The sequence below is a fragment of the Corvus kubaryi genome, unplaced genomic scaffold (assembly GCF_017639235.1).
Source record: "Corvus kubaryi isolate FWS band 111438036 unplaced genomic scaffold, C.kubaryi_AGA036_p1.0 126, whole genome shotgun sequence".
NCBI lineage: Eukaryota > Metazoa > Chordata > Aves > Passeriformes > Corvidae > Corvus > Corvus kubaryi.
In genome coordinates, this window is record NW_024580661.1 from 2,439,092 (window position 1) to 2,464,630 (window position 25,539).

General features: G+C 57.6%; 3 protein-coding genes across 3 annotated transcripts; all 3 read left to right on the forward strand.

The window, feature by feature from the left end:
* Positions 1-700: 700 nt before the first annotated feature.
* Positions 701-8,224, forward strand: LOC121661651 (putative lysosomal acid lipase/cholesteryl ester hydrolase). Its single transcript, XM_042022044.1, has 10 exons — positions 701-826; positions 2,440-2,529; positions 3,033-3,198; positions 3,913-4,111; positions 4,319-4,428; positions 4,743-4,879; positions 5,256-5,399; positions 5,867-5,938; positions 6,468-6,533; positions 6,987-8,224. The coding sequence occupies exons 2-10, from the start codon at positions 2,446-2,448 to the stop codon at positions 7,218-7,220; spliced, it is 1,212 nt and encodes a 403-aa protein (XP_041877978.1). The 5' UTR covers positions 701-826; positions 2,440-2,445; the 3' UTR covers positions 7,221-8,224.
* A 6,213-nt stretch (positions 8,225-14,437) lies between these two features.
* On the forward strand, positions 14,438-21,952 carry LOC121661643 (lysosomal acid lipase/cholesteryl ester hydrolase-like). The gene is made up of 10 exons (XM_042022032.1): positions 14,438-14,531; positions 15,507-15,618; positions 16,577-16,694; positions 16,981-17,179; positions 17,986-18,095; positions 18,399-18,544; positions 19,081-19,227; positions 19,793-19,864; positions 20,651-20,716; positions 20,802-21,952. The coding sequence occupies exons 1-10, from the start codon at positions 14,470-14,472 to the stop codon at positions 21,033-21,035; spliced, it is 1,266 nt and encodes a 421-aa protein (XP_041877966.1). The 5' UTR covers positions 14,438-14,469; the 3' UTR covers positions 21,036-21,952.
* Positions 21,953-22,648: 696 nt separating this feature from the next.
* PAOX (polyamine oxidase) lies at positions 22,649-25,323 on the forward strand. Its single transcript, XM_042022019.1, has 7 exons — positions 22,649-22,793; positions 23,119-23,611; positions 23,690-23,889; positions 24,117-24,372; positions 24,488-24,600; positions 24,682-24,839; positions 25,154-25,323. Exons 1-7 carry the CDS (start codon positions 22,649-22,651, stop codon positions 25,292-25,294), a joined length of 1,506 nt encoding a protein of 501 aa, XP_041877953.1. The 3' UTR covers positions 25,295-25,323.
* Positions 25,324-25,539: the final 216 nt, after the last annotated feature.

The window sequence follows — 25,539 nt, forward strand, 5'->3', positions numbered from 1 at the left end:
GGAGGGATGCAGGACAGCCAGCACCAGGGCCCTGCAGCCTGGGCACCTGGGCAAGGGGTGCAGAGCTGGCCGCGAAGGCAGCGGTGCCAAAAATGACACCCACAGCCCGTGTCACCCCTCAGCATCCCTGCAGGGACCTGCTCAGGCAGCAGGCAGCTCCTGGCCAAAGGCAGCGCCAGCTGGGAAGAGGGGAAGCCTGGGGAGATGTGAAGTGTCCATCCACAGCTTCTTCCCTCCCCAGGGATGGATTCATTTTTCTCTCTTTTTACAGAGCACCCCCTGAAGTCACAACGGGGACTGGGAGTTCTGCCTTTTCAAGCTCATTCCGTGCCGGGAGGTGGCAGGAAGAGCTGGAAGGAGCTGGGACGGCTTTCCCACTGGGGTTTGCTGGGATGAGCTGGGCTGGTCCCACTCACCCCACAGCACCCAGGGCACCAGCACCAGCCCTGTGCACCAAAGGCAGTGCCGGGGCAGGTGGAGAGGCCAGAGGCTGCCCATCCTCGAGTTCGCAGAGGCCATGGGCGATGCCAAATGACTCCATCGGGTGGAAATAACCAATTTGTGACAGCTCTCAACCCTTCTGCCGTGCCTCGAAAACATTCCCAAGCCAGCTGGGGCAGGGAGGGTGTCTCCTGCCGAGCAGACTCCAGCCCTCAGGTGAGTTACGCGTCCGTGGGAGGAGGGATGGGAGGGAGTGGCGGCCCGTGACGCTCCCGAAGCCGCGGAGCAGAGGCGGTAACAGCCGGCAGCGGGCACCTTCTGCTCGGGGGACATCGGCCACAAAGGCTCCCGCACCTCTGCTGCTGCAGCCCCCGGACCGCGACGGGTAATCCCTGCTCCTCGGGTGCCATCCCTGGGGCCAGCGGGACAGGGCTCGGGGAGGTGGGACAGCAGGCCTTCCCGGGACTCCTGGCTCCAAGGGAATGGCTCTGCTCGGGCAGCGGCCGGGGAGTGTTTGGAGAGGGGTCAGCGCCGTGCTGCTGGTGGGAGAGGTGTCACCCTGCTGCACCTCTCGGAGGTCCCCGGCGGCTCTCAGGGTCTGCTGAGACGAGGGACATCCCACAGAGGGAATATTTTTCCAAGCTGACTGTTGAGAGGAAAGGGCCATCCCAGGCAAGGCTCTTCCCTGGTATTTGCACGCCGTTCTCCTGACGCCACACCACAGAAATGTGCTCAGTCTCCCCTTGCTTTCCCTAAAGGCTCGGTCTCAACGAGCGCAGAGCCTCGCGGAGCCCAGCGGCAGGGTGCTGGCCCCAGACCGCACCCCGGGGGGCTCAGGGTGATGGTGGGGAGCCCTCGGTCCCCCAGGCGAGCAGCAGCCCCGGAGATGGGTCCCTCCGTCCGGGCACAGCCCCCCCGAGCCGGTGCTGTCGCCGGGAGGGGGCCCGAGGGGTGTCCGAGGTGCAGGTGCGCTGCTCCTCCTCACGGCCCCGCTGCGGGGACAGCACAGGGAGCAGGTGGCTTTTCTCCCCGGCTGCCAAAACACCTCCTGCAGCAGGGAAAGGGGAGGATGAGGGGCAGTGACACGGGAAGTGACAGAAACCTGCTCCCGGTTCTCCCCTCTTTCAGCAGGGGAGCAATGGGGAGGGTGTAAGATGCCTGGCGCTGGCCCTCAGCGGGAATTTGGCAGCTCCCTGCTGAATTGCTCCGCACGATTGAACTCCTCTGAGTAGCTGAGGCAGTGTTTCTGCTGCGAATTTGTTGCCTCCAACAAATTTACCCATTCCTATATGGCAGGGGTCTGCCCGTGGCAGGGGGGTTGGAACTGGATGGTCTTTAAGGTCCCTTTCCACCCAAAGTGTTCTGAGATTCTGCGTTTCTGTGAAATCAAAGGTGTTTTGTGGTAGGAACCAGCCGAAGCAGACATTTCAAAGCCCTTCCCAGGAAGAACAGGGGTATCCTGAGATGGAATTTCACTCAGGTTTGCAAAAACAAGCCAGGAGTATCCCAGGGTCTCTCTCAGCCATAGGAAGAACCCAAACAAACCACGTTATTTGATTTCTTCTCAAGAACACGGCCCTGCGACTTAAAATTGGGTGGTTTACTCCTCATTGCTTCAGCTATCAGAGGAACAAAACAATCTATTCTTCCAACTATGCGAGACATTATTTTAAATGAAAAATTTGTAATTACTGTCCTCTGAAAGCAGGTTTGCCTAGGCACACGCAGGTGGACCTGTACCTGTGCACGTTTCTGAATACAAGGGCCTGACAGAGAACGTGGGATTAAAGTGTGCTGGAATTTGGACTCTGGCTTTGTCCGAGATTAGCAAAATGAGCCATTTTCAGAACCAGTTAGAGGGCTGGAAGTTTAAAATCATTTCACCTGTTGAGGGGTCAGGTTAAAACACTGATGGAGCTGCAGTGCACATCAAAAGAGCTCCCCAGCTCCTGTGCCAGTGCCAGCACAGTGTCTCACGCTGCTCATGACATTTTGCAGAGCACCATGACGTGGCTGTTCCTCACCATTGCTTGCTTCATGTGCACCACCGAAAAGTCAGGAGCCAACCCCGAGGTGTCCATGGATGTTGTAAGTCCCTTCTTTTCCTGCTCGGTTGTGCAAGTTACCTGCGCTGCCATGATCTGCGCAACACCCACAGTCCCTGGGTGTCTTCACCGAGGTTTGGCACCAGGATTTTATCAGAGATTTGTCTCCCTGTTCTTATGCACGTGGAGATTTATGGCAGACATTTACGGGGGGCTTCGTTCCAAGTCAGCAGGTTTGGTCAGGACAGCGCTCTCGGGCTCAGAGCTCGGCTGTCTGTGCTGTCCCGCTCTTGATTGCAACACAAAAAGTGACAGTTCTTCACCAGACCTGCTCAGGGACCTGCCAAAAGTTCTGGCTGAAGTCATGACATCGCCATGGCATTGGTGGAGGGGACACTGGGAGGTCCTGAGCCCACCCTCCCCCTGGAGTCCCCACCACCAGCACTGATGGCTTTGCCCAGCCAAGCCCTGCCCCCCCTCAGGACAGAGACCCTCCCTCCCTGGGGACTGTCCCACGCTGTCCTTCCCTTGCTTCCCTTCCCACAGGGTGAGATTGTCCGGTACCACGGGTACCCCTACGAGGAGCACGAGGTGGTGACAGACGATGGCTATTACCTCACCCTGCAGAGGATTCCCCACGGCAGAGACAACCCGGAACGCTTCAGCATCTCCCACGGGGCAGAGGCGCAGGCATCCAGCATGTTCTGCCTCCGTAAGTGCCACAGGAAGCTCTGCCTGCTCCGGGCACCCTGAGAGCTTTGCTGGGCTGGAGAAGCCACGGTCAAGGCTGCCTCACCATGGGCTGGGCCCTCCAGGAGGCAGCTTTCCCTGGAGGAAAAATCAGGCAAATAGCCTTGGGAGCAGAAGAAATGCAGGTGCCCACCATGCTGGCCTTCCAGTTCTGAGAGGATTTGCTCCAAAGAGGAAGGAGAATGAATGGGACAGAGAAATCTTGCCCCACATTTTACCTCAGCTCAAAACCAGGCAGTGGAGCGGCAAAAAGCCACTTGCCAGGAAAGGAAACCAAACCAGGTGTCCAATCCAATGCCATCTCACCACTTTGGATCCTCCCTGTGTCCAGTCCAATGCCATTTTGGGACCCTCCTGTTCTTCACTCAAACCCCTGTTTCAAAGTGATGCTGGGGTGACGCCCTGTTCTTGGCAGTGTGTCCCTCCCCTGGGAAGCAGGAGGACTGGCATATGAACATGGCAAGTAAGTGTGAAACACCCCAGATTTCCATCTCTGCCCTGGGATGACCCAAGAGCCTTCTTCAAAAACACCTCCCCAGAGAGGCTGAGGACAGAGGTGACCGTGTCCCTGCACTGGTGTCCCTTCCTGGGGAGGTGCTGCCACAGCAATACCTGGCTCTGAATGATCAGTTTTGCTCGTGGTCAGAGAAAATGATTCCTCCTCTTCTTCCTCCAGCTCCAAAGGCCGTGGTCCTCCTGCAGCATGGCCTGGTGTTGGAGGGAAGCAACTGGGTCACCAACTTGCCCAACACCAGCCTGGGCTTCATCCTCGCCGATGCCGGCTACGACGTCTGGATCGGGAACAGCCGGGGGAACAGCTGGTCACGGAAACACAAGGAGTTTGAGTTCTACCACCAGCAATACTCATCCTACAGGTATTTTCCGTGAAACTGGAGGGTGGGCAGGTCCCTGGTACCCCCAGCAGTGTCCACAGGATGGAGGAGGGACACTCCTGACAGTCACACCCTCTGCCAGTGGGCAGAAGCAGGGTTGCCCATTCCTGCCAGAGCTCTTGCCTGCACCCAAGTAGCCATGGCAGGGCCAGCAGGGGTGATTTTGTCATGTGCCTGTCTCCCCTGCAGCTTCCATGAGATGGCCATGTACGACCTTCCAGCGACCATCAACTACATCCTGCAGAAAACAGGGCAGGAGCAGTTGTACTACGTGGCTTATTCCCAAGGCACCACCACAGGTACTGAGGAGGAGAGCAGGCCTGGCCGACCCACATCAGCTGTGCACCCCCAGTCTGGGAGCGTTCCTAAAACCTTGGTCAGGGGGGTAATGTCCAGTCACTTCCAAACAACAGAAGGGAAAAGAGCAGGTCATTGCTTTAACAGAAGGGTTTTGAGCAGTGGCAGCCCCAAACCAGATGCATCCCATTGCTGCCACAGCCTGACCTGCCAGAGCCACCTCTGAGGGGTCTTCTGATGGGCACACACACAGCTGGGAGCCAACAGCTCCCTCAGAAACAACAGCGCAGGGTCTGCTTCCTTCTCCCTCACGCAGGTTTCATCGCCTTCTCATCCATTCCCGAGCTGGATCGCAAAATCAAGATGTTTTTCGCCTTGGCTCCCATCACCGTGAACTCAAACATGAAGTCACCCTTGGTCAGGGTGTTTGACCTTCCCGAGGTGCTGATTAAGGTACGTCCTCACCACACGTGAGGTGTGAGGGGGAGGAGGGACTGGGAGGTCACCTGAGACACGCAGTGCTTGTACATCACCTGCGCTCTGTGTTTGTGCCTGTGCTCTGAGCCTGCAGGGTGTGTAAATCGTCTTCCTGTCCAGCCTTAATCAGAGAAGAACCATTTATAGATATTGGTTTTGGGTCCCTTCTCCTAGGAGAAACCTCACCTAGGAAGGTCAGGGCTCTTCCAGGGCCATGGCCATTTCTGAAAGGCCAAAATGACGAAGCACAGCAAAGCTGTCGGCACCTTTCAGGGGTGAGCAAAGAGGTGGGGAGGACCCGGAGGCAAAAAGGAACGTGAACCCCACTGAGGCACCCCTCTGACTTCCACAGCTCATTTTAGGACACACAGTGGTCTTTGATAAGGACGATATCTTGAAGCAAGTGGTTTCCAGAATGTGCACCCACCCCATGCTGAAAAGCCTGTGCTCTCTGGTGTTTTACCTGTCCGGCGGGTTCACCAACAGCCTAAACGTGGTATGTACACTCCAGCTTCCCTCTCAAGACATCCAGCTCCTCACTGTCCGAGCCCAAGCTGTCGATCTGCTGCCTCCACATGGCCTTTCACGTCTTCAATTGGTAGAAAAATTCAGGCTGGAGGCACCAGGGTGGGGGTTTCTCAAGGAAAGCATTGGTGTAATTCCTTAATATTCCAGGAAGGAAATGCGTTAGGAACAACACATAGAGCTACTGCCATGAGCTGAGCTTTGTCTTTGCAAAAGGATCCTGACCACAAGCTAAGGAGCCTTACTTTGCCTTGGAAACCAGGCAGACCCCTAATGTGGCCCAGCATCCCATGGGAACTGCTCAGCTCACTGCAGGGAGCTCTACAGCTCTGTGTGAGCCTGTGGGGGAGGCTCGTGTGGCTACTGAACAGGGTCAGCTTTATTTCCAACGTGGATTTTTGGGGGCAGAGAATAAACCTCTCCAACGGTTTCTTGCAGAGCCGCATGGACGTCTACCTGGCCCGCTACCCTGATTCCACATCCCTAAAAAACATGTTGCACTGGCGCCAGGTAACACTCCTGTTCTCCTCTCTCTGCCCAGGGGTTGGGAATAATCCCCCTCATGCAGAGCTGTATGAGGGAGAGAGAGGAAAGCTGCCCCGAAGTTATTTATCCCAACAAAAGAGGTCCAAGAGTCCTCGGGGCTGGAAGGAGGCGGAGGTGGAACAAAGCCTGCTGATAAACCAGGACAGGAGATGCCAGAGTAAAGGCTGAGGGTCAGTAAGAGCACTAATTATACAAGTCATTAATGAAAACATTCAGCTCACATCCTCCTGCTGATGGCATTGACCACAACACACAAAGAACTTGTCCAAAGGTCTGACTCACCTCTCGCTTGAGGCTCTTGGTTGTACACCAGGTTCTTCCCTGTGGGTTTCCGTGCCAAGGTCTTCCTGGGGCTGAGCTCTCCTCCCAAAATCCAGCACCAGATGTAAAGAATCACTTCCCTGAGCTTTGGTGGCAGTCAGTCCCCTGTCACCTGTGTCTCAGAGACCCCTCCAATGCACGGATAATAAATGTAACTCTCCTCCTTTTCCAGCTCTATCAGACGGGGGAATTCAAGTGTTATGATTACGGCAGTGACAACGTGCTTCATTACAACCAGGTAAGAGAGAGCCTTGCTCAGAGAAAAAAAAACAAATAAATATTGCAACATGAATACTGCAGTGGTTGAGACTGAATCTGGAGCACTGAGCAACCTGAGCTCGTGGAAGGTGTCCCTGCCCATGGCAGGGGGGGCTGGAACAAGATGATATTTGAGGTCCACTCCAACCCAAACCACTCTGTGATCCCAGGAATTACATGGTGTTTATGGAATTTACTCATTTTGTGGTGCTTATGGGATTTATGGGAAGCAGGTTGGTAACTTTCTTACACAAAACAGTCACTCGGTGATGACTTTTTGACCCTCTGGTGAAGAGCACAGGAGCCCAAGGCATAGTGAGGCTCCCTGGGGATAGTTCTGCTCCTATCCCTTGGGGTAAGGGAGAAATTCCAAGCAGCCACAGGACACACTTTGAATTTTTGGCTTGCTCTTCACCTCCCTCCTGTTTTCCAGAGCACTCCTCCCTTCTATGAGCTGGAGAACATGAAAACCCCGCTGGCTGCCTGGTATGGGGGCAAGGACTGGATTTCAGTCCCTGAAGATGTGGACATCACCCTGCCCCGCATCTCCAACGTGGTCTATAAAAAGTACATCCCCAAATTCGTCCACTTTGACTTCCTCTGGGGCAAGCAGGTCTACGAGCAGGTGTACAAAGAAATGCTTGACCTGATGGAGAAGAGCGCCTAGAGCTGGAGCAGTGATTGTTGGCTTCTCAGTGACTTCTGGGGCTTCTCTGATTGGGGAAAGAAAAAAACAAAATGAAGAAAAACTGGGGGCGGGAAAGCTCAGTAAACTGCTACACTTGGTTTGGATTGGTCCTACTCTGGCCAGAGAGGAAACCAGCCAGCCCAAGGGCTGGGAAAGCACTCTGGGTTGAGGGTCAGTAGGCGGAGGTCCTTGCAGAAGTCGAGCACGGCCCTCACCCCCTGGGTCTCCCAGGCGCCTCACTCACTCGCGTTTCCAGCAACAACCCATTGCAGCGGAATTTGGCTCCTGGGGGCCGTTGTGGACTCTGGGATCCCTGAGCTTGGGCTCCCAGCTGCAAACAGCTGGACAGAAGCTCCGTGCCCTCCTGGATGCTGGTGTCTCACAGGAGCAGGTCTGCTGGGATGAAGCCGCGGGGTGGATGAATCCTGTGGGGCTTTATTCCCCTCCTGGCAACGCTTCCACACCGAGGATCCCAACACCCTGACATTCCCTGCCTTCACTCAGAGTCAGAAGGAGCTCTGAACTTACTGCCTGGTGACAGTGAGGAGTGGCCATAGGTTTTTTTCCATGAGAACTGCCCATTTCACTGACTCAGGGAGCGTCTTAGATCCGTGCTGCTTTGGATAACCTTGCTCATGTTTCAGTGAGTTCTACCACGAAACACCGTTTTGCACCACTTTAAGCAGCTCTAAGGAGCAAACCCAGCTGGAAAGGTCACCTTTTGCTGCCTCTCAGGGAATGCTTTTGTGGCAGACAGAAGAAAGCTGTGGTGGAAAGCAGTAACGAGTCTAAATCTGTTTTCAGCTTCTGGATTAAATTATTAATAATACCTTGATCAGAGAAGGAATTGTGAATTTGCCTGTTTGTGTAACTATCTTCTTAAAATATGCCTGGGAATAAGCAGGGCAAAGGATAAGGTCCTCTTTCCACAAATATGTATAAATGATAATAATAATAATAATAAATTGGATAGTGTCTACTGGGCTCTGTGTGGTTGTACTGTTAACTAGAGGTTAAAACTTCCCCTGGGAGGGTGGGCAGGCCCTGGCACAGGGTGCCCAGAGCAGCTGGGGCTGCCCCTGGATCCCTGGCACTGCCCAAGGCCAGGCTGGACATTGGGGCTTGGAGCAGCCTGGGACAGTGGAAAGGGTGGAATGAGACAGGCTTTGGGGTCCCTTCCAACCCAAACCATTCCAGGGCTCTGTGGGCGTGGGGGTTTTCAGCACACTCCTACCACATGCAGGTGAGGGAGAGCTGCTTGCCCAATGCTCCTCCTGCTCAGGGATAATTTCCAGTGGCTGCTCATGCTGGCAGACGCCCACGGTGCCACCAGCACCTCCCACCCTGTGCCCTGCAGGGAAAACATGGGTGGTGAGGAGGGTATTGAGCCCAGCTCAGCTGCTCTCCAGAGCCAAACTGTGGGGTTTTAGCAGCAGAGTTCCATCCAGGTGTCTGGAGATGGTGGCACAGGGCTGGTGGTGCCTTGTGGGACAGCTGCAGCGGGCTCTGCTTGAGTTACCATCTGTGAAGTGTTTCACTTTCTACCTTACATCTGGAAGTGACCACAGAAGGAAACAGGATGGGGTGGGGTGATCCCGGGGCGCAGGAATGAGGCTGTAGGTTAGATAGGATCTACCTGGATTGCCAGCGATTAGCTGCCTCACTTGAGATATTTGTAACGACATCTTCTGTGTGATCAGCTGCTCACAGCGGGGCTGTGCCCTGGAGCAGCATCTTACAGGACTGCACTGTGCTCGTGCCACGGACAGCAGTGCAAATGCAGGATGACTTTTCCACCTTGGCAAATAAACACCCAAGGATGCCAGCAAGATGTTTCCCCAGCAGACTTCTGAAAAGCTGGCAGGAAATTAGAGTCCTAGAATCCATAAGAGGCCCCTAAGGTCATCAAACCCAGCTGTGCTCACCACTACACCACGTTCCCACCTGCCATTTGTTTTAAGTTTACTTTAAAAGCACCAACTTTTAACTTTTGACAGACAGGTCTGTGCTCATTGCACAGGGTATCACAGAATCATGGAATCACAGATGCTGTGGGTGGGAAGGAACCTCAAAGCCCATCCAGTGCCACCCCTGCCATGGGCAAGGACACCTTCCACTGTCCCAGGCTGCTCCAAGCCCCAATGTCCAGCCTGGCCTTGGGCACTGCCAGGGATCCAGGGGCAGCCCCAGCTGCTCTGGGCACCCTGTGCCAGGGCCTGCCCACCCTCACAGCCAACAATTCCTTCCCAATATCCCATCCAGCCCTGCCCTCTGGCACTGTGAACCCATTCCCTGTGTCCTGGCCCTCCAGCCCTTGTAAAGAGTCTCTCTCCATGTCTTCTGTAGCTCCTTCAGGTCCTGCGAGGCCCCAGTGAGGTCACCCCAAAGCTTCTCCTCTCCAGGCTGGACAATCCCAGCTCTCCCAGCCTTTCCTCCCAGCAGAGCTGCTCCATCCCTCTGATCAATTTGGTGGCCTTCTCTGGAGTGGCTCCAGCAGACCAATGTCCTACATATCTCAGTCCATGGTGATCAGTTCAACCTCTCACCCTCAGACCTCCCAGCACAGCACAAAGCCTTCCCCACCCTTTTCATCCTCCCTGTGTGGCCAAACCTGCCTCAGTCACACACCTCCAGCAGGGAGGATGTTGATCACTCAGCCTCCTGTTTAATTTTCTTCCAGATGTGCTCATGCAGAGCGTGTCACATGAGGCCGTGAGGGCTTAAGGCTGTGTCACGTCCCGCTCAGGGCACGGCGGTGCCACCGTGCTGGCTGACCCTTTCCCTCCATCACACAGCCAGTGAGAAGAGCAGCAGCCACACAGCAGCTGTGGAGCGGAGCACAGGGCCTGCCCCAGGCTGTGCCCAGGCCAGAGGGGTGCTGAGCACCCCTCCCACAGCCTCCTTCCCCCAGGCACAGGCTTGAAGGGAAGTGGCGCTTTTGCAAGTAATCCAGAGATTGCTCTGATGCCTGCTTTAAGCAACGTGCTGGCCTGTGGGGTTGTTTAGAAACTGATTTGTCCCAGGGTTAATCTGGGACAAGGTTTCATCGAGTTATGACAGATGGTATGCTGCCTTTTCACATCTTTTTGATCCTTAATGGCCTGGCAACAATTCCCACAGCCATTGCTGGGTAGATTTTTATCTGACTCTTACTTGGCCGAAAACACTTTGCTTTCTTATTTCAGGAACCCACAGCAATTTCTGTGTCATTTCCCCTGTAATTTTCAAATTTTCTTTTGGGTTTGGTAGATGAATCTCTGAGAGAGACACCCTGATCTTTGAGACTTGCATTTTCATATGCTGGGACTTCAAGCAGGTGGGAATGGGATAAGGCCATGGAAAGTCACAGTTCGCTGAAATCAAGATCAGATGTAATCATCTCCACAACTTCACGATGTTGATCTTCATGGCTCTTCTCCCAGGCAACCACTGACAGAACGAGAGGACACAGCCTCCAGCTGTGCCAGGGGAAGTTTAGGTTGGACTTCAGGAGAAAATTCTTCACTGGAAGAGTGGCTGGGCACTGGAATCATCTGCCCGGGGAGGTGGTGGAGTCAGCGTCCCTGGAGGTGTTTAGCAAGGCCTGGACGTGGCACTCGGTGCCAGGTTCAGTTGATGAGGAGCTGTAAGCTCACAGGTTGGACCTGAGGATCTCAAAGGTCTTTTCCAGCGTGGTTCGTTCTGTGGTTCTGTGATCATCCCTGACCCTGGACTATGTCTGTGGGAGGTGTTCCTGCTCCCTAAAGGTCTCTGATAGCCCTGAGCAGGGCTTTGGCAAAGCTGAGCCAGATCAGCTTTTCTCCAATATGCTGGAAAATAATCTCAACAGCACTACGACACCAAGTTTGAAAACTGTAAGTATTTCTTCATTGAGAAATTTTGCCCAAATTGTCCCAGGTCTGTTCACCCACAAACCAAACTTTAAAACACACTTTAAAGTGTAAAATTACACTTTAAATTGTACAACAAAGAGAGATCAGGGAAGAAGCACAAGAAGTTAAGGGTTGTTCTGGGCTCTTCTGAACACAGGAACAGGGGAGGAATTACCAGAGAAAAAACACCAGTGATCACATCTCCATTATTTCCCAATCCACATTCAGGAAGGTTTATGCTGTTGTTTATTCAGTTTCATTACAGTGAATGAAATGATTACGCGAACAACTCTAATGAGGTGTTGTGAAAAGACCAGCTGCTTCCTCAAGCTCCACTGTGCAACTCTAGTATCAGCAAAACCCTTACTAAATGTGTAAACCAGAGATATCCAGCCTAGCTGAAGGGACTTTACACTAGGAGAGGTACAAGCAGATAAGGACTGCTTCCCCCACCAGGTTTAACTTGAGCCATGTTCTCCGAGGTTGCTGCGAGGGAGCTGTGCTTGTCTGGCAGGGATTGCACAAGAGCTGCCATTCTCTCAGGGCTTAAGTCAGGATGATGCTCCCTCTCCCAGCTCAGGATGCCAGGACCAGGTGACTTGTGACTGGTTCACCCCTGTGCTTGGCAAGAGGCACCAGCCAGCATCCTGGGCACAGTCTGGTGGCTGGCACACGTGGGAGAGCAGCAGGAGGAACAGCAGGGCAGGAGCTGGAGGAGAGGTGAGCACGGGTAGCCCAGGACATGATTAACCCCAATGCAAGTGCCGCTTGCACCCCGATGTGCCTCAGAGGAGGTGACTCAGCAGCAGCAGACCTGCCCCTGGGGGACAGCAGGGGGGACACAGCTGATTCCATGGGCTGCTTCTCTTCCTGTTGTGCCAGCAGCAGGTGGGGTTGCAGTCCTGTGATGCCCCAAATAAGGAAATGAAAGGCATCCCGCAGCAATGCTGCCTAATACCTGTGAAGCTGAGGAGATGCAGAAGCAACACATGACACCAGAGGATGTAACTTTTGATTCTTAAAGGGCCTGAGAGGCCAAGAAAAATACAGGCTTTGAGCCTCAGGCCGAGCCCAGGAAGCACATGGATGACTCGTTAGCTGGAAACCCTTGCCTTCCATGTCACACCTTGACCAGCCCACCTGGACATACACCCCTCTGAGAATCGTGGAATCCTGGAGTGGTTTGGGTTGGAATGGAACCTTAGAGATCACCTCATTCCATCCCTGCCATGGGCAGGGACACCTTCCACTGTCCCAGGCTGCTCCAAGCCCCAATGTCCAGCCTGGCCTTGGGCACTGCCAGGGATCCAGGGGCAGCCCCAGCTGCTCTGGGCACCCTGTGCCAGGCCCTGCCCACCCTCACAGCCAACAATTCCTTCCCAATATCCCATCTAAACCTAACCTCCTTCAAGTCCTCAAAGGTCTTCATGCCTCCCTTTGACCAAGCTACACAAGAGTTCCTCAGTAAAAATCCAGCTGCTTCGTTTGGCACCTTCTCTCCCTCCATTACAGGTAGAATAACTCCAGGTGCTGAATCACACCCCTCAGCTCTGACACACTGCTCCAATGGCCTCATTCCACAGCCTGAGGATGCCAGAGAAGTCTCTGCTGCCTTTCCAACCTCTGTTACTATTATTTTATTACTGCTATTACTGCTACTTAGTACCACCCCTAGATAATGAGGGGTTAGAAGGCAGAAGCGTGGGCAGCAGGGGAGGGGGGGATTCTGCCCCTGTGCTCAGGTGAGACCCCACCTGGAATTCTGTGCACAGTTCTGGTGCCTCCAACACAAGAAGGACATGGAACTGTTGGAGCAGGTCCAGAGGAGGCCATGGAGTTGCTGAGGGGACTGGAGCACCTCCCCTCTGGAGCCAGACTGGGAGAGCTGGGGCTGCTCAGCCGGGAGAGGAGAAGGTTGTGTGGAGAGCTCACAGCTCCTTCCAGGGTCTGAAGGGATACAGGGAAACTGGAGAGGGACCCTGCAGCAGGAACTGGAGGGACAGGACACAGGGAATGGGTTCCCAGTGCCAGAGGGGGCAGGATTAGATTGGGTGTTATGAAGAAATTGTTGGCTGTGAGGGTGGGCAGGGCCTGGCACAGGGTGCCCAGAGCAGCTGGGGCTGCCCCTGGATCCCTGGCAGTGCCCAAGGCCAGGCTGGACATTGGGGCTTGGAGCAGCCTGGGACAGTGGGAGGTGTCCCTGCCCCTGGCAGGGGTGGCACTGGATGGGCTTTGAGGTCCTTCCAACCCAGATGGGTTCCATTCCACGATTCTCTGACTCTGTGTAGAGGGATTTTTGTGCTCACAGGTGAGGGAAGACATTTCCAAAAGCCCAGAGCAGGCACAGGTGCAGAACCAAGGCAATGAAGGCGTGGAGCCCTGGCCACACCTGAGGCGGGGAGGAACACGCCCACACTCGGCGTCAGCGGCCGTGGCACCGACAGAACATCCCAGCGTGGGGATGGAGCAATGCAGGGCTGCCTTTCACAACTCACATGCCGCTCGTGCACGGCAGCAGCAGCACTGGAAGGCAGCCTGTGGCCAGGGAGGGCACATGCCAGCAGAGCCAGCCACAGGCTCGGGCTTTCAGGCGGCTACCAAGGCAGGGAAAGGCGTGGGCTGGGTGGTCACGGGCTGCAGGTGGAGAACAAACACCTCTGCTCTGTGCAATACCTGTGGCTTTGGCCAAGCACAGGTGTTGCACCAGCTCTCCCCACACCGCTGGCTGCTGCTGAGACCTTCAGCTTGGTGCTTTTCCAGAAGGGACGTTCAGCCTGCTGCTGTTCCAGAAAGCCCTGCAGAGCTTTTGTGACTTGCCCCTTGCTACCACGACACCTTTAGGACCTCAGGGCCGTGAGGAGGCTGCCTGGGCCACTGTCACTTTTCACGGGGGCTGGAATGACCAACTGTCTCCCATCCAGGCAGGCAGTAAGGCCTGACCTATCCTTGGGGTGTCCTTGGAGAGCTCGGCATGCTGCTGAGGCTTTGTAAAGATGGTAGAGCCCAGGCTTTTCTGTCACACCAGGAACTCTTCTAAATGACCCTGAGAGTTAGGAAATGACCCTGGGAGTTAGGAAATGGCCCTTTACAAAGAAAAGCTGTTGGCATTATTTTTTTTTTTACTGTGGCTATCATGAGCTTAAGGTGCAACTCCATAGCTGGAATTCCTCCGCACGCCAGTCCGGCTGCGTCTGGAAACGCAATCCTCTGCAAGCATGGAAGTCACGGCCACACGGAGGGAGGGACCACGGGAGTGATCAGCACTCATCTGCTAATTGGAGGGCACGTGATGAGGCACGGCAGGGTGCCAGTGTGGCTGGGCTCTGACACAACGTGGTCCTTTAACTGTGGCGGTGATGACAGAGGCACCAGCACTGCCACCACCAGCCCGCTCAGACGCACCAGTGGGCTCGGCCTGGTAACGTATTTTCCTCCGTGTCGCTCGGATCTGTGTCCTTTCGGAGCTGTCCTGAGGGGGGAAAAGCCTCGGTTGCTCTTTGTTACTTTTGGTCTTAACTCGCATCTTGGTGATACCACGGGGAGGTTTGCTGGGAATGTTTCAGGGGGCAGGGAAGTCTCATGGCGTGGGAGATCCACTGGGAGGAGAAGGAGGGAGGCAGAGAGCAATTCACAATTCATGCTGCCGGGCTGAAGTTGAGCTCTAACTTTTGAGAGGCTGGCAAAACATTAGAAATCATATATAGTATTAACTGTGTGCATTAAAAATAGACCTCTGCTCAGCTCAGGAGTCTCTAAGGTAATCAAAAAGGTTTCTGCTTTTTTCAGGCTATGCTTATTTAACAAATAGCCTTCCTATGAGGCTCTACCAGTTTCAGTTCATAGGATCCTTCTGTTTACAGTGAGTTTTGGGTACAAAAGCTAAGCAATAGAGAAACAGGAAAAGTATAGACACTGTCATAGCCCAGCCACCCTAAACATGTTCCTTCCATAGCATGAAGTCGCCCTTAAGATTCATTTCCTCCCTAAGACAACTGGTTCAATGGTTTAGTTCTCGTATTGCACAGCTGGTTCTCCTCTTCTTGCCATTAAAAATGCAAAAAAAGGGTCCTGCCTGCTACCAGACCCTGTCTGTTACAGAGGGGTACAACAATTCTCATGTGGACTGTAAAGTAAACTGAAACTGGGAATTCCCTCCACTGTCCCAGCCCAGAAGACGATGTGTGATCTTCAGATATGTGAGGAACTTAACTCATCATAAGCTAGTGAGACCAAACATTCATATCAAATCTGATGATAATAATAATAATCAACAACAATAACAACAACAGCATTGGCGTTGCTGGTTTTGTTGTTGTTGTTGTTCCTATTCCTATTATTACTATCATTATCGTTATTTTTGATGTCATTGTTATTGTTATTATTATTTACACAGGCACAAGATGTGGCTGTTCATTGCAATCCTGCTTTTCGTACAAGCACCCACGAGCTCCGAAAGTGCCGCCGAGCAGAAAAAGGCTCTAAACCCCGAGACTCTCATGAACGTTGTAAGTCAGGAGAACTCTGAATTTCCAGTCTGAAAGTCTGGGCACGTTCAGCTGGAGGAGAGAGGGTTGGAGGGCACATGGAGAGGGCTGGTGTTGTTGAGCTGCTGCCATACGACGCCGCCTCCACACTATCATTAACAAGTTCCTCCTCCTCCCAGCAGAATTAAGCGCAATTATCAGCAGGGCAGTTAAGAGATGGGGATAATCCCAGACTGGATTTGATCAGATATCTCCCCAGAGGGTAGAAATTTGTGCGTGGCTCCTCTCCTTCAGCTGCAGCAAATCGCTCAGGGCCATGTCCAGGTGAGCCCTGGGAGACTCTGAAGCTGGGTTTAGCTGGACCCGGGACATGGGCAATAAATTTGCTGCAGTTCATCTTTCCTGCCAGCCTCGTGACAAAGGGAGCACAAAAGGAGCAGGACCACAGTTGGGTTTCACCAGGCGGAAACTTCCCAATCTGTGGAGCTTTCAGCATAAATAAAGCTCAGGCAGAGCCTCAGGAGCCTTGCAGTGAGTCCTGTGGGGTTTATCCCATTGCCCTTCCAGTCAGCCCAGCTCGGCAGGTTCCATCTGCCTCACCGCCTTATCTGCCCGGCTCATCGGCTGGGAGCCTGATGTGCCATGTGCTCTGTCGGTGCCAGGCGTCAGGAGAGCGGGGTCGGCCGTCAGGAGAGCGGGGTCAGGCGTCAGTAAATCCTTTCGGTTTCAATCGTCGTGGTTGGAACCATTCCAAGCCCTGGAGGCGCCCGCGGCTGAGCGTCTCCTCTTCCCTTGGGCAGATCACCGGGGCGGGATTTGGACAGAGCATCCTCTGTCACAAAAAGTCCTCAGCTGGTCCAGAGACACCCCGGGCAAAGCCACGCTCCAGAACTCCGCTTTTACCGAGGGATGTGCTCTTCGAGTCAGACAAGCACCTCGGCTACGGGAAGTTTTCCACATGGGTTTTTCTTCCCTCCAGAGCCAAATCGTCTGCCACAGAGGGTACCCCAGTGAGGAGTATGAAGTTCTGACTCGTGATGGCTACTACATCCGCCTGAACAGAATTCCTCACGGAAGAGAAAAGCCTAACAGCAGAGGTAAGGCTCTATTTTGCTCAGAGCCAGCACAAAAAGCCCTGAATGTAAGCAGGTGAATGGATGAACCTGGCCAGGCAGGGGGAATAGTCATTGTTAAAGCAAAACCACTGAATCCGTGGCGTTTCTCCAATTTTCGGTCAAAGCTGTAGCACCAGGACACGTCATCAAAATGCCCGTTTTGCATGTCCTCTGGCAGTGCAAGGAAGAGGCTTTGCTGGCCTTAATTTGGGGTGAGTGAATAGAGGGAACCTGGTTCAATGGAATGTGCTGTTTCTTTTGCACCCAGGGGCCAAGCCAGTCGTGTTTCTCCAGCACGGGATATTTGGAGAAGGCAGCCACTGGGTGGAAAATCTGGCTAACAACAGCCTTGGCTTCATACTAGCAGACTCTGGCTATGACGTGTGGCTGGGAAACAGCCGGGGCACGAGCTGGTCCCGCAGACACCAGCACCTTTCAGCTGACCAGGTGGAATTCTGGGATTTCAGGTGGGCTGGAGCGCGTTACAAAAGCCTGGCAGTGTTCTCTGCCTGCCACCAAGCTCTAGGCAGAGGTGGGTGCCTCCGAGCAGGCAAGTCAGAGCACCTAATCCTGGCACGGCCTGTCCCGGGGAGGATGCAGGGGCCGGAGCAGACCTGCCTGCTGACACGGTGCCAGCACCTCCCTGCAGCCGCCGAGAGCACGGGGCAGCGCTGCCTGCACGGGGACACGCAGAGACACCGGCCCTGCCTCGGGGGCATCCGCAGGGACACCGCTGAGATGTCCACAAGTGTCACTGCCACCTCCCTGCTCCTCGACCTTGTTGCCCCTCGTCCCCGAGAACGGCTTTTTAAGCTGCTACCGCCTCTCCAGAGCTGATCTTCAGAGCAGATTGCCCAAGCTCCTAAACAGGCTTTTAGAAAAACCTCACAGAGCAGGTCTGCCCTTCGCCACATCCCACCAACAGGCACACGGTGCTGGTGCTCCATTCCCCTCTGGTTAGGAGCATCCCCAGGAGCAGAGCTGGTGCTGTAATCCTGGTAGGAGCCGGCTCCGGGTCTGCAGAGAGGCTGGGTATGGCACTGGAACGCTGGCCAGGCTCTGCACAGCCTATTTACTGCTCACCACGGCCGTGGGAGGACTAAGCCCTTTCAGGGGAGGATGATGCCACGGCAGGAAGGATCCATGCCAGGAATTTCTTCCCGGAAAACCAGCCCCGGGTGTTAAGCTGGGCAATGCAAGGCAGCCAAATCTCACAGGTGAGTTTTCCCACCGGTTGCTGCCTCATAACCAATGTCCCCCTGGTGTGTTGCAGCTTCCATGAGATGGCGATGTACGACCTGCCGGCCGCCATCGACTTCGTGCTGCAGAAAACGGGGCAGAAGCAGCTCCACTACGTTGGCTACTCCCAGGGCTGCACGATCGGTGCGTTCCGAGGGGCTGCCGCCGCCTTGGCTTGAAAAGCCTCATTGGCTTGGTCAGCAGAAAGCGGAGGGGTCCCCTCCGTGTGGGCTCAACAACCACTGAAGTGCCTGCTCAGCCAAGGGAATAAAGGTGTTGCCTCCCTTCGGGCATCTCTTGCACCAACATTTAGCAGGAAGGTGGCAAGAGATCTCAGATTCCCAAGTGGAGATAATTAATTAAACAGACCTGGGGCCAAGGGAACCCTCAGATTAAGCACCTGAGGAAAGATGGAGCAAGCCTGAGGTTGTTTTTCTGTTTTCTCAGCCTTTATTGCGTTTTCATCCATGCCCGAACTGGCTCAGAAAGTCAAAATGTTTTTTGCCCTGGCTCCAGTAGTGACAGCCAAGCACGCCAGAAGTCCCCTCATGAAGCTGGTCTTCCTCCTGGACAAAAATCTCAAGATGATTCCGGTAAGGGATTACTCCATACCCTTCTGCCCCAAAACTCACTGGTTCTGGAGAAGGGATCATGCCCAGACACAGCCCCTGGGGCTCTCTGACGCAGCAGAAAACAGTTAATTCCTGCTGATTTATCAGCACAGACACGATTCAGGTGCACACACAGACCTGGGTGGCCACTTTGTTGAGTGCATGTCTTCCTTCCATCTGTAGGATGAAAGTGGCCTTTACATGGGGGCACTTGTAGGGGCCCTAGACTTGAACACCTGGAAAAAAGCAGCTTTGCCATGTTGATTCCACGAAAAACAGATCCAGTGCCTGGGGGGAGGTGGGAGGAAGTGGAGAGTTGTGAATATTGATTTCCCTGGTGTGTGTTCAGTCAGCATCAGCTCCTGCAACGAGCTGTACACATCTCTGTGGGGCAGGGGGCAGGGGGGAGTGGGTTGGACCCCTGGACGTTCCCTCGCTGCCTGGATGGTGGGATAGTCCAGGGGCTGGGCTGCAGGGAGGGAAAGGCAGGAAACGCGCGTTGCCCTTCGCTCCCGCAGCTGCTGCTCGGCAGAACGGACGCGTCCCTGCACATGCGGAAGCTGTGGCGGTTCCTCCCGGAGCTGTGCAGGCACACGCTGCTGCACAGGCCCTGTGCCAACCTCCTCTTCCTGCTGGGCGGCCACAACGAGAAGAACCTCAACATGGTGGGTGTGCCGTGCCGGTGGGGACGGGGGTCCCAGGGCCGCTGGCTCTGCCACCCGCCCTGCCCAGCCTCTGCTGCGGCCACTGGCCCCCAGTGCTCACAGCACGCAGACCCTGCACGGGCAACACGTGTCCCTCCGCCAGCTGCTTCTCCTCCTGGGACAGGAAAAGCCCCCAGGCTCTGCCGGGTGGTGTCAGTGGCCAGGTGGGCCTTGATAACACCTCTGAGCTGGGGCTGCCTCTCACTGCGACCACCCCGGGTGCAGCCCCTGCTCTGACCCACCTGCTGAAGCAGCATCCGGGTGACCTCAGGTGGTCACTGAGGCCTTGGGCACAGCCCCCAGGCCTGGGTAACGTCTCTCACAGAGCTCACCCTTTATCCCCATCACTCTCCTCCTGGCGCTGTCTCGCAGCAATTGGTTTTTAATGAAAATTATATTCCTGAACCTGGTCCAGCTCTTCAGGCAGCGTGACTCAGCAGTGGCTGCTCTGGGAAACACCTGGCAGCTGCCGCCCTCGCTCCCATCCGCTGGGAAGCAATGACAGCTGGGATATGTTTCCTTGCAGACACGGCTGGACGTGTACACATCCCACTATCCCGACAGCACCTCTGTCAAAAACATCATCCACTGGGCCCAGGTAGGACCCCTGACACACAGACACTTCACCCCTGGCATGGTCCCTTCCCTGAGAGTCTGCTGTGCCCAGGCAGACACGAGAGTTCAGGGATCTTGGACACTGGCAGCTCCCGAGAAAGTAAAGGCAAGAAACGAGGTGCTGGATGCAGGACGAGCTGCCCCGGTGCCTCTGGGGACCAGGGCACTGCAGGGCGTGCCCTGTGCTGTGCCAGGCAGGACAAGGGATAGGATGGGGAGGCCACAGATGGATGCTGACACCCCCGGTTTGGGCCCCCCAGGGATCCCCAGAGCAGAACTCGGGGACGCTGAGTTGGGGGGTAGGAGCCCAAGAAGAGGCTGGGGGAACTGGACGAGGAGGTAAAGGGGGACCCAACAATATCTCCCCCTGTCCAAAGGGGTCCTGGGCACCCTGGAGATGGACTCTGCAGCTTCAGCACTGGCTCTGCTGGAAGCAGGGTCAGGCTGGAGGCCCTCACACGTGTGCTTCCTTGCAGAGACAAATTACAGGCAATGGAAGCTGGAAAAGGTGATCAGGTTGTTGAAGGAACCCCAGCAGCACCCTGTGCACACACAGCTGGTGGTGAGCAGGATTTCAGAGGGAAGAGCGTGGCACCAGGGCAGTCAAGGAGTCACGTGCAACACCTTGGTTTGTCAGCCCATGGCTAGGGACGGGCCTGGAGCCAGAGGAGCACCCTCTCATGATGGGTCCCTCGAGGGGCCAGGAGATGCCAGACCCACGCAGTGGCACTCGCTGGCCTCCCACAGCAGATCCGTGCTCTCTTCCCAGGTGGTGAAATCAGGAGAGTTCAAAGCCTTTGACTACGGCAGCGAGAACCCAGCCGTGTACCAGCAGGTAGGAGCTATAGTGGCAGAATGGTGGGGCAGGGACAGAGCGGCCTGCAGGGACTGACCCACTGAGAGCCCCCGTGTCCCGCCAGGACACCCCGCCCCTGTACCGCGTGGAGGAGATGCCGGTGCCCACGGCGGTGTGGTCGGGAGGGGAGGACTGGGCAGCCGACTGGAGGGATGTGCGCCTGCTGCTGCCCCGCATCGCCCACCTCATCACCTACACCCACATCCCCGACTGGAACCACTGGGACTTTGTCTGGGGCCTGGATGCCCCCGGGCGCCTCTACAGCAGCATCCTGAGGCTGATGGAGGGGTCCTGGTAGAGTGGCGGCTCCCGGGGAGGGGTCGGTGGCCTGGGCCCTGTCCCTCGGCTGAGACAGCCCGAGGAGGGGGTGGGACGCTCCCTGCTGTCCCCTCCTTCCTGCTGGCCTGACACGCTTGTGGTGATGGTGCTTCCCACGCATCCCTTGGTTGTTGGGGTCTGTCCTCCCTGCTTGGGAGCTGCTCAGGGACCGGTGGCACCGTGCCAGGAGGGCAGCACCGGGGTCAGCCAAGGCACCAGGGCAGGCAGGAGCCACTGGTCCTGCTGGAAGGGCCCCGAGGTGATGGTGCTGACCCTGAGCTGTGCCAGGGGGACATGGGGACCCTGCCGTGACCCCACAGTGGCTGCCCAATGGGTTGTGGATTAGAGCACCCAGCCCCTGAGGAGGTGGGAGGGAGCTGGGCCTGTTGAGCCTGGCTGTGGGGGACAGGCTGACAGCAGCCCCCAGCCCTGGCACAGAAAGGGGTGGAGGGGATGGAGGAGGCCAAACCTTTCTTGGCAGCAGCAACAGGTGATGCAACGAGGGGTTCTGGCCCCAAACTGCAGCCCAGGGGCATTCAGGCTGGATTTGGAGAATCCTTTTTCCCCAAGACAAGTTCCTAGGGAAGTGCAAGGTCTCCATCTGGGCCAAGCCAGGCACTTGCCTCCATTGTTTGGGCTGGGACTCGGGGGCCAGAGGTGCCCAGGAATGGCTGCTTGGCTCAGCATTGGGTATGACCATCCCTCATCCCCAGGAGATGGTGAACCCAAATGCCCTGGGCTGGGTTGCAGGGCCACCATCCCCACCAGGAAGCTGCTGCCAGGCTGATGTCCCAAGGCCGTGTGTTCCCACCCTGCTGCTTGCTGCAAACCTGGAGGTGGGGAAAATCCCTCCAAAATAAAACCCTCAAAGGCGGTTTCAGGAGCCTGTGCTCGACACCCCCAGCTCTTCCTTGCATGTGAATATTTTCTGGGGAGCTGCCAGGGCCAGCAGGGACACGGTAACCCCAGAGGCAGCTGGCACAGCTGGGTGGCACAGTGGGTTCTCCGAGGGTCCCAGCTGGGAGCATCCCAGTACATCCCAGTACCCTACCCCACCCCTGGCCAGGCGGCCGGAACGCTTGCTGGCAAAAAAACCCACCAGAGAGCCTTGGGAGTGGAGAGTCTTACTGTATTCATGAAGGTTCGGGAATCACGGGGGGCTGGGAGCGCTGGGAGTGGCCCTTGGGGCAGCCCTGCTGGGATGTGTGTGGCGGGACAGCGGGATGATGGGCAGCCACGGCTCCTCCACCGTGCCAGGCTGGCCGGGCACGGAGTCAGGTGGATGAGAAGGAGCGGAATGGGGAGAGGAGGAGGGTGGGGAGGTGGTCCCAAGGCTGCCCCTACTCCAGGAGAGGTCCCCTCTCCCACCCCGGCTTTCTCCTGCCCTCCGTGGGTGCAGGCAGCTGCTTCATCACTGCACCGGGACCCACGGGCATCCCTCCATCCCTCTCGCCGTCCCTTCCCCCGTGCCTCCCTCCATCCCTGCCTTCCTCCTTCGCTCCTGCCGCGGCTCGGGCCGCTCCAGGGGCGGTGCCGTTGGCGGCGGGCGGTGCCAGCGGCGGCGGAGGGCGGGACCGGCCGGCGCGGGCGGCCATGGAGGGCGGCGGGCGGCGGGTGGTGGCGGTGGGCGCGGGGCTGGCGGGGCTGGGGGCGGCCCAGCGGCTCCGCGGACACGGCTCCCTCCGCCTGCTGGAGGCGGCGGCCCGCGCCGGCGGCCGCGTCTGCACCCGCCCCTTCGGTACGGGCGGGGAGGCCGGGGAGGCTCCGGGAGCGGGGGTGGGCGGCACCGGGGGGCGGGCCCGGGCCGGGGCAGGGGGCGGCCGTGCCGGGATGCGGGAGCTGCACCTGAGCCCGGGGGCCCGTCCCGAGTGGGCCGGACGCGTGGCGGGGGTGGCCGGTGCCGCGGGGGCCGGGCAGAAGCCGGTCACGGGTGGCACGGGGCAGCGGGCGGGCTCCGGCCGTTCCGGGGGCACGTGGCGCCCGCGTCCTGCTGCGCCCCGAGGGCTGCTCCGCGGCCGTGGCTCGGGGTGACCCCCCCTCCCTCCCTCTCTCCCTCCCGGCAGCGTCGGGGCTGGCGGAGATGGGGGCACACTGGATCCACGGCCCCTCGCCAGGAAATCCCGTGTTCTGCCTGGCCTCCCGCTACGGCCTGCTGGGCCCGGAGGCCGCCCGCGAGGAGAACCAGCAGGTGGAAGCGGGGGGCCACCCCCCGATGCCGTCCGTCACCTACGGCAGCTCGGGGAAGGTGCTGAGCCCCAAGGCAGTGCGCGAAGCCCGCGACCTCTTCTACGCCCTCCTGGCCTCCACCCGCGCTTTCCAGGGGTCCAAGGAGCCACCGTGGCCCAGCGTGGGCCAGTACGTGCGGGCAGAGATCGCCCGGACGGTGCCCACGATGGCGGGGGGCCAGGAGGATGCCCGGCAGCTCCAGCTGGCCGTGCTCGCCGCCTGCCTCAAGCTGGAGTGCTGCATCAGCGGGACCCACAGCATGGACCTGGTGGCCCTGGAGCCCTTCGGGGAGTACGTGTCGCTGCCCGGCCTGGACTGCACCTTCCCACGGTAAGCGCGGGGCTCCGGAGCGGGACACGCAGGAGCGTTCCGGGGCCGCCCCGTCCCCAGCGGTGACTCCTCCCACAGCGGCTACAGCAGCTTGGCCGAGCGCCTGCTCTCGGATCTGCCCGAGGGCACCGTCCTGCTCAACAAGGCAGTGAAGACCATCCAGTGGCAAGGGTCCTTCCGTGAGGAAGGGGACGATGCCAGGGTTTTCCCCGTCCGGGTGGAGTGCGAGGATGGAGATGTCTTCCTTGCTGACCACGTCATCGTCACTGTCCCACTGGGTGAGGACACCAACACCTTCCCTCTCCCCCCGCCTGTCCCCGCCGACCAGCTGGCATGGCTGGAGACGGGCAAGTGGAGGGGAGGGATTACCTAAACCCCTTCCCAGCCTCCCCTCTCCCACTGGGAAGAGGTTGGAAAGGGGTTCGGGGAGGTCAAAGCATCTCAGACCCCATTTAGGAGCCCAGCTGAGAGCTGCCCCATTGCCTGCCCGATCTTGTGGCTGCAGGTTTCCTCAAGGAACACCACCAGGAGTTCTTCCAGCCTCCCCTTCCCGAGCGGAAAGCACAAGCCATTCGCCACCTGGGCTTTGGCACCAACAACAAGATCTTCCTGGAGTTCGAGCAGCCTTTCTGGGAGCCCCAGCAGCAGCTCCTGGAAGTGGTGTGGGAGGACGAGTCGCCCCTGGAGGAGCCCAGCGCTGACCTGGAGGCCAACTGGTTCAAGAAGCTCATCGGCTTCGTGGTGCTCCAGCCACCAGAGCAGTAGGTGGCTCGGGGGGGGTTGGGCATCCTCCAGGCCTTCTCCGTGCCACGGGCGGGCACAGGGAGGGCACGGTCCCGCTGGGCAGCAGCTCTCAGCCCCACCTCCCCGCCCCAGGCACGGGCACGTCCTGTGCGGCTTCATCGCGGGGAAGGAGTCGGAGCACATGGAGACGCTGAGCGACGCCGAGGTGCTCAGCGCCATGACCCGCGTCCTGCGCACCATGACAGGTGCCTCCCCGCCTCCCCGCCTCCCCGCCCGCCCGCAGCCCCGGCGGGTCTCTCCAGCCCACCCCTAACCCCCATCCGCAGGGAACCCGAGCCTGCCCGCGCCCAGGAGCGTGCTCCGGTCCCGCTGGCACAGCGCTCCCTACACCCGCGGCTCCTACAGCTACGTGGCCGTCGGCAGCTCGGGGGACGACATCGATGTGCTGGCACAGCCCCTGCCCGAGGACCCCCGCGACCCCCGGGTGAGGATTCAGGCCCAGGGGGCGCAGCAGGGACAGACAGACAGGGGTGGGGACAGGCCACTGCGGGAGCACAGGGAGGTGGCACCGCTGCCCCTTGTGGGGAGGTCACCAATGCTCAGGTCACCTGCACCATTTCCGTAACACTCGTGGACACGCGGCTCCTCCCAACCGCTTCCCAGCATCCTCACGGCGCGGGGTGGGTGCCTAGGGAAGGCAAAGTGCCCACTCCTGGGTTTTTATGCGGAGCGAAGGGGCTGAGGCTGTTTCAGCACAACCCCGCGGCCTCCTGCGCTCACCCCCCCGCCTCACCGCAGCCCCTGCAGCTCCTCTTCGCCGGCGAGGCCACGCACCGCACCTTCTACTCCACCACCCACGGGGCGCTGCTGTCGGGGTGGCGAGAGGCCGAGCGGCTCAACCAGCTCTTCCAGGCGCCCGTCCCCGCGCCTCAGTCGTGAGGCGGCAAAATAAACGCCGGTGCTTCGCCCTTCGGTCTCCTTTATTGAGAAACCTCCGCGCCGGCGGCTTCTTCCTCTCCGTGGCAGGGTGGATGCGGCGGGGGTGGCTCCAGAGGGTCGCGGTGTTCGTTTAATACCAGTTGGTGCTGGAGATGGTGTAGCGGGGGTCGTCCAGCGGGTCCTGCGTCGGGCCTGGCCGAGGGGGGGGCTGCGGGGCGGATGGAGGAGCGGGTTGAGACTCAGAG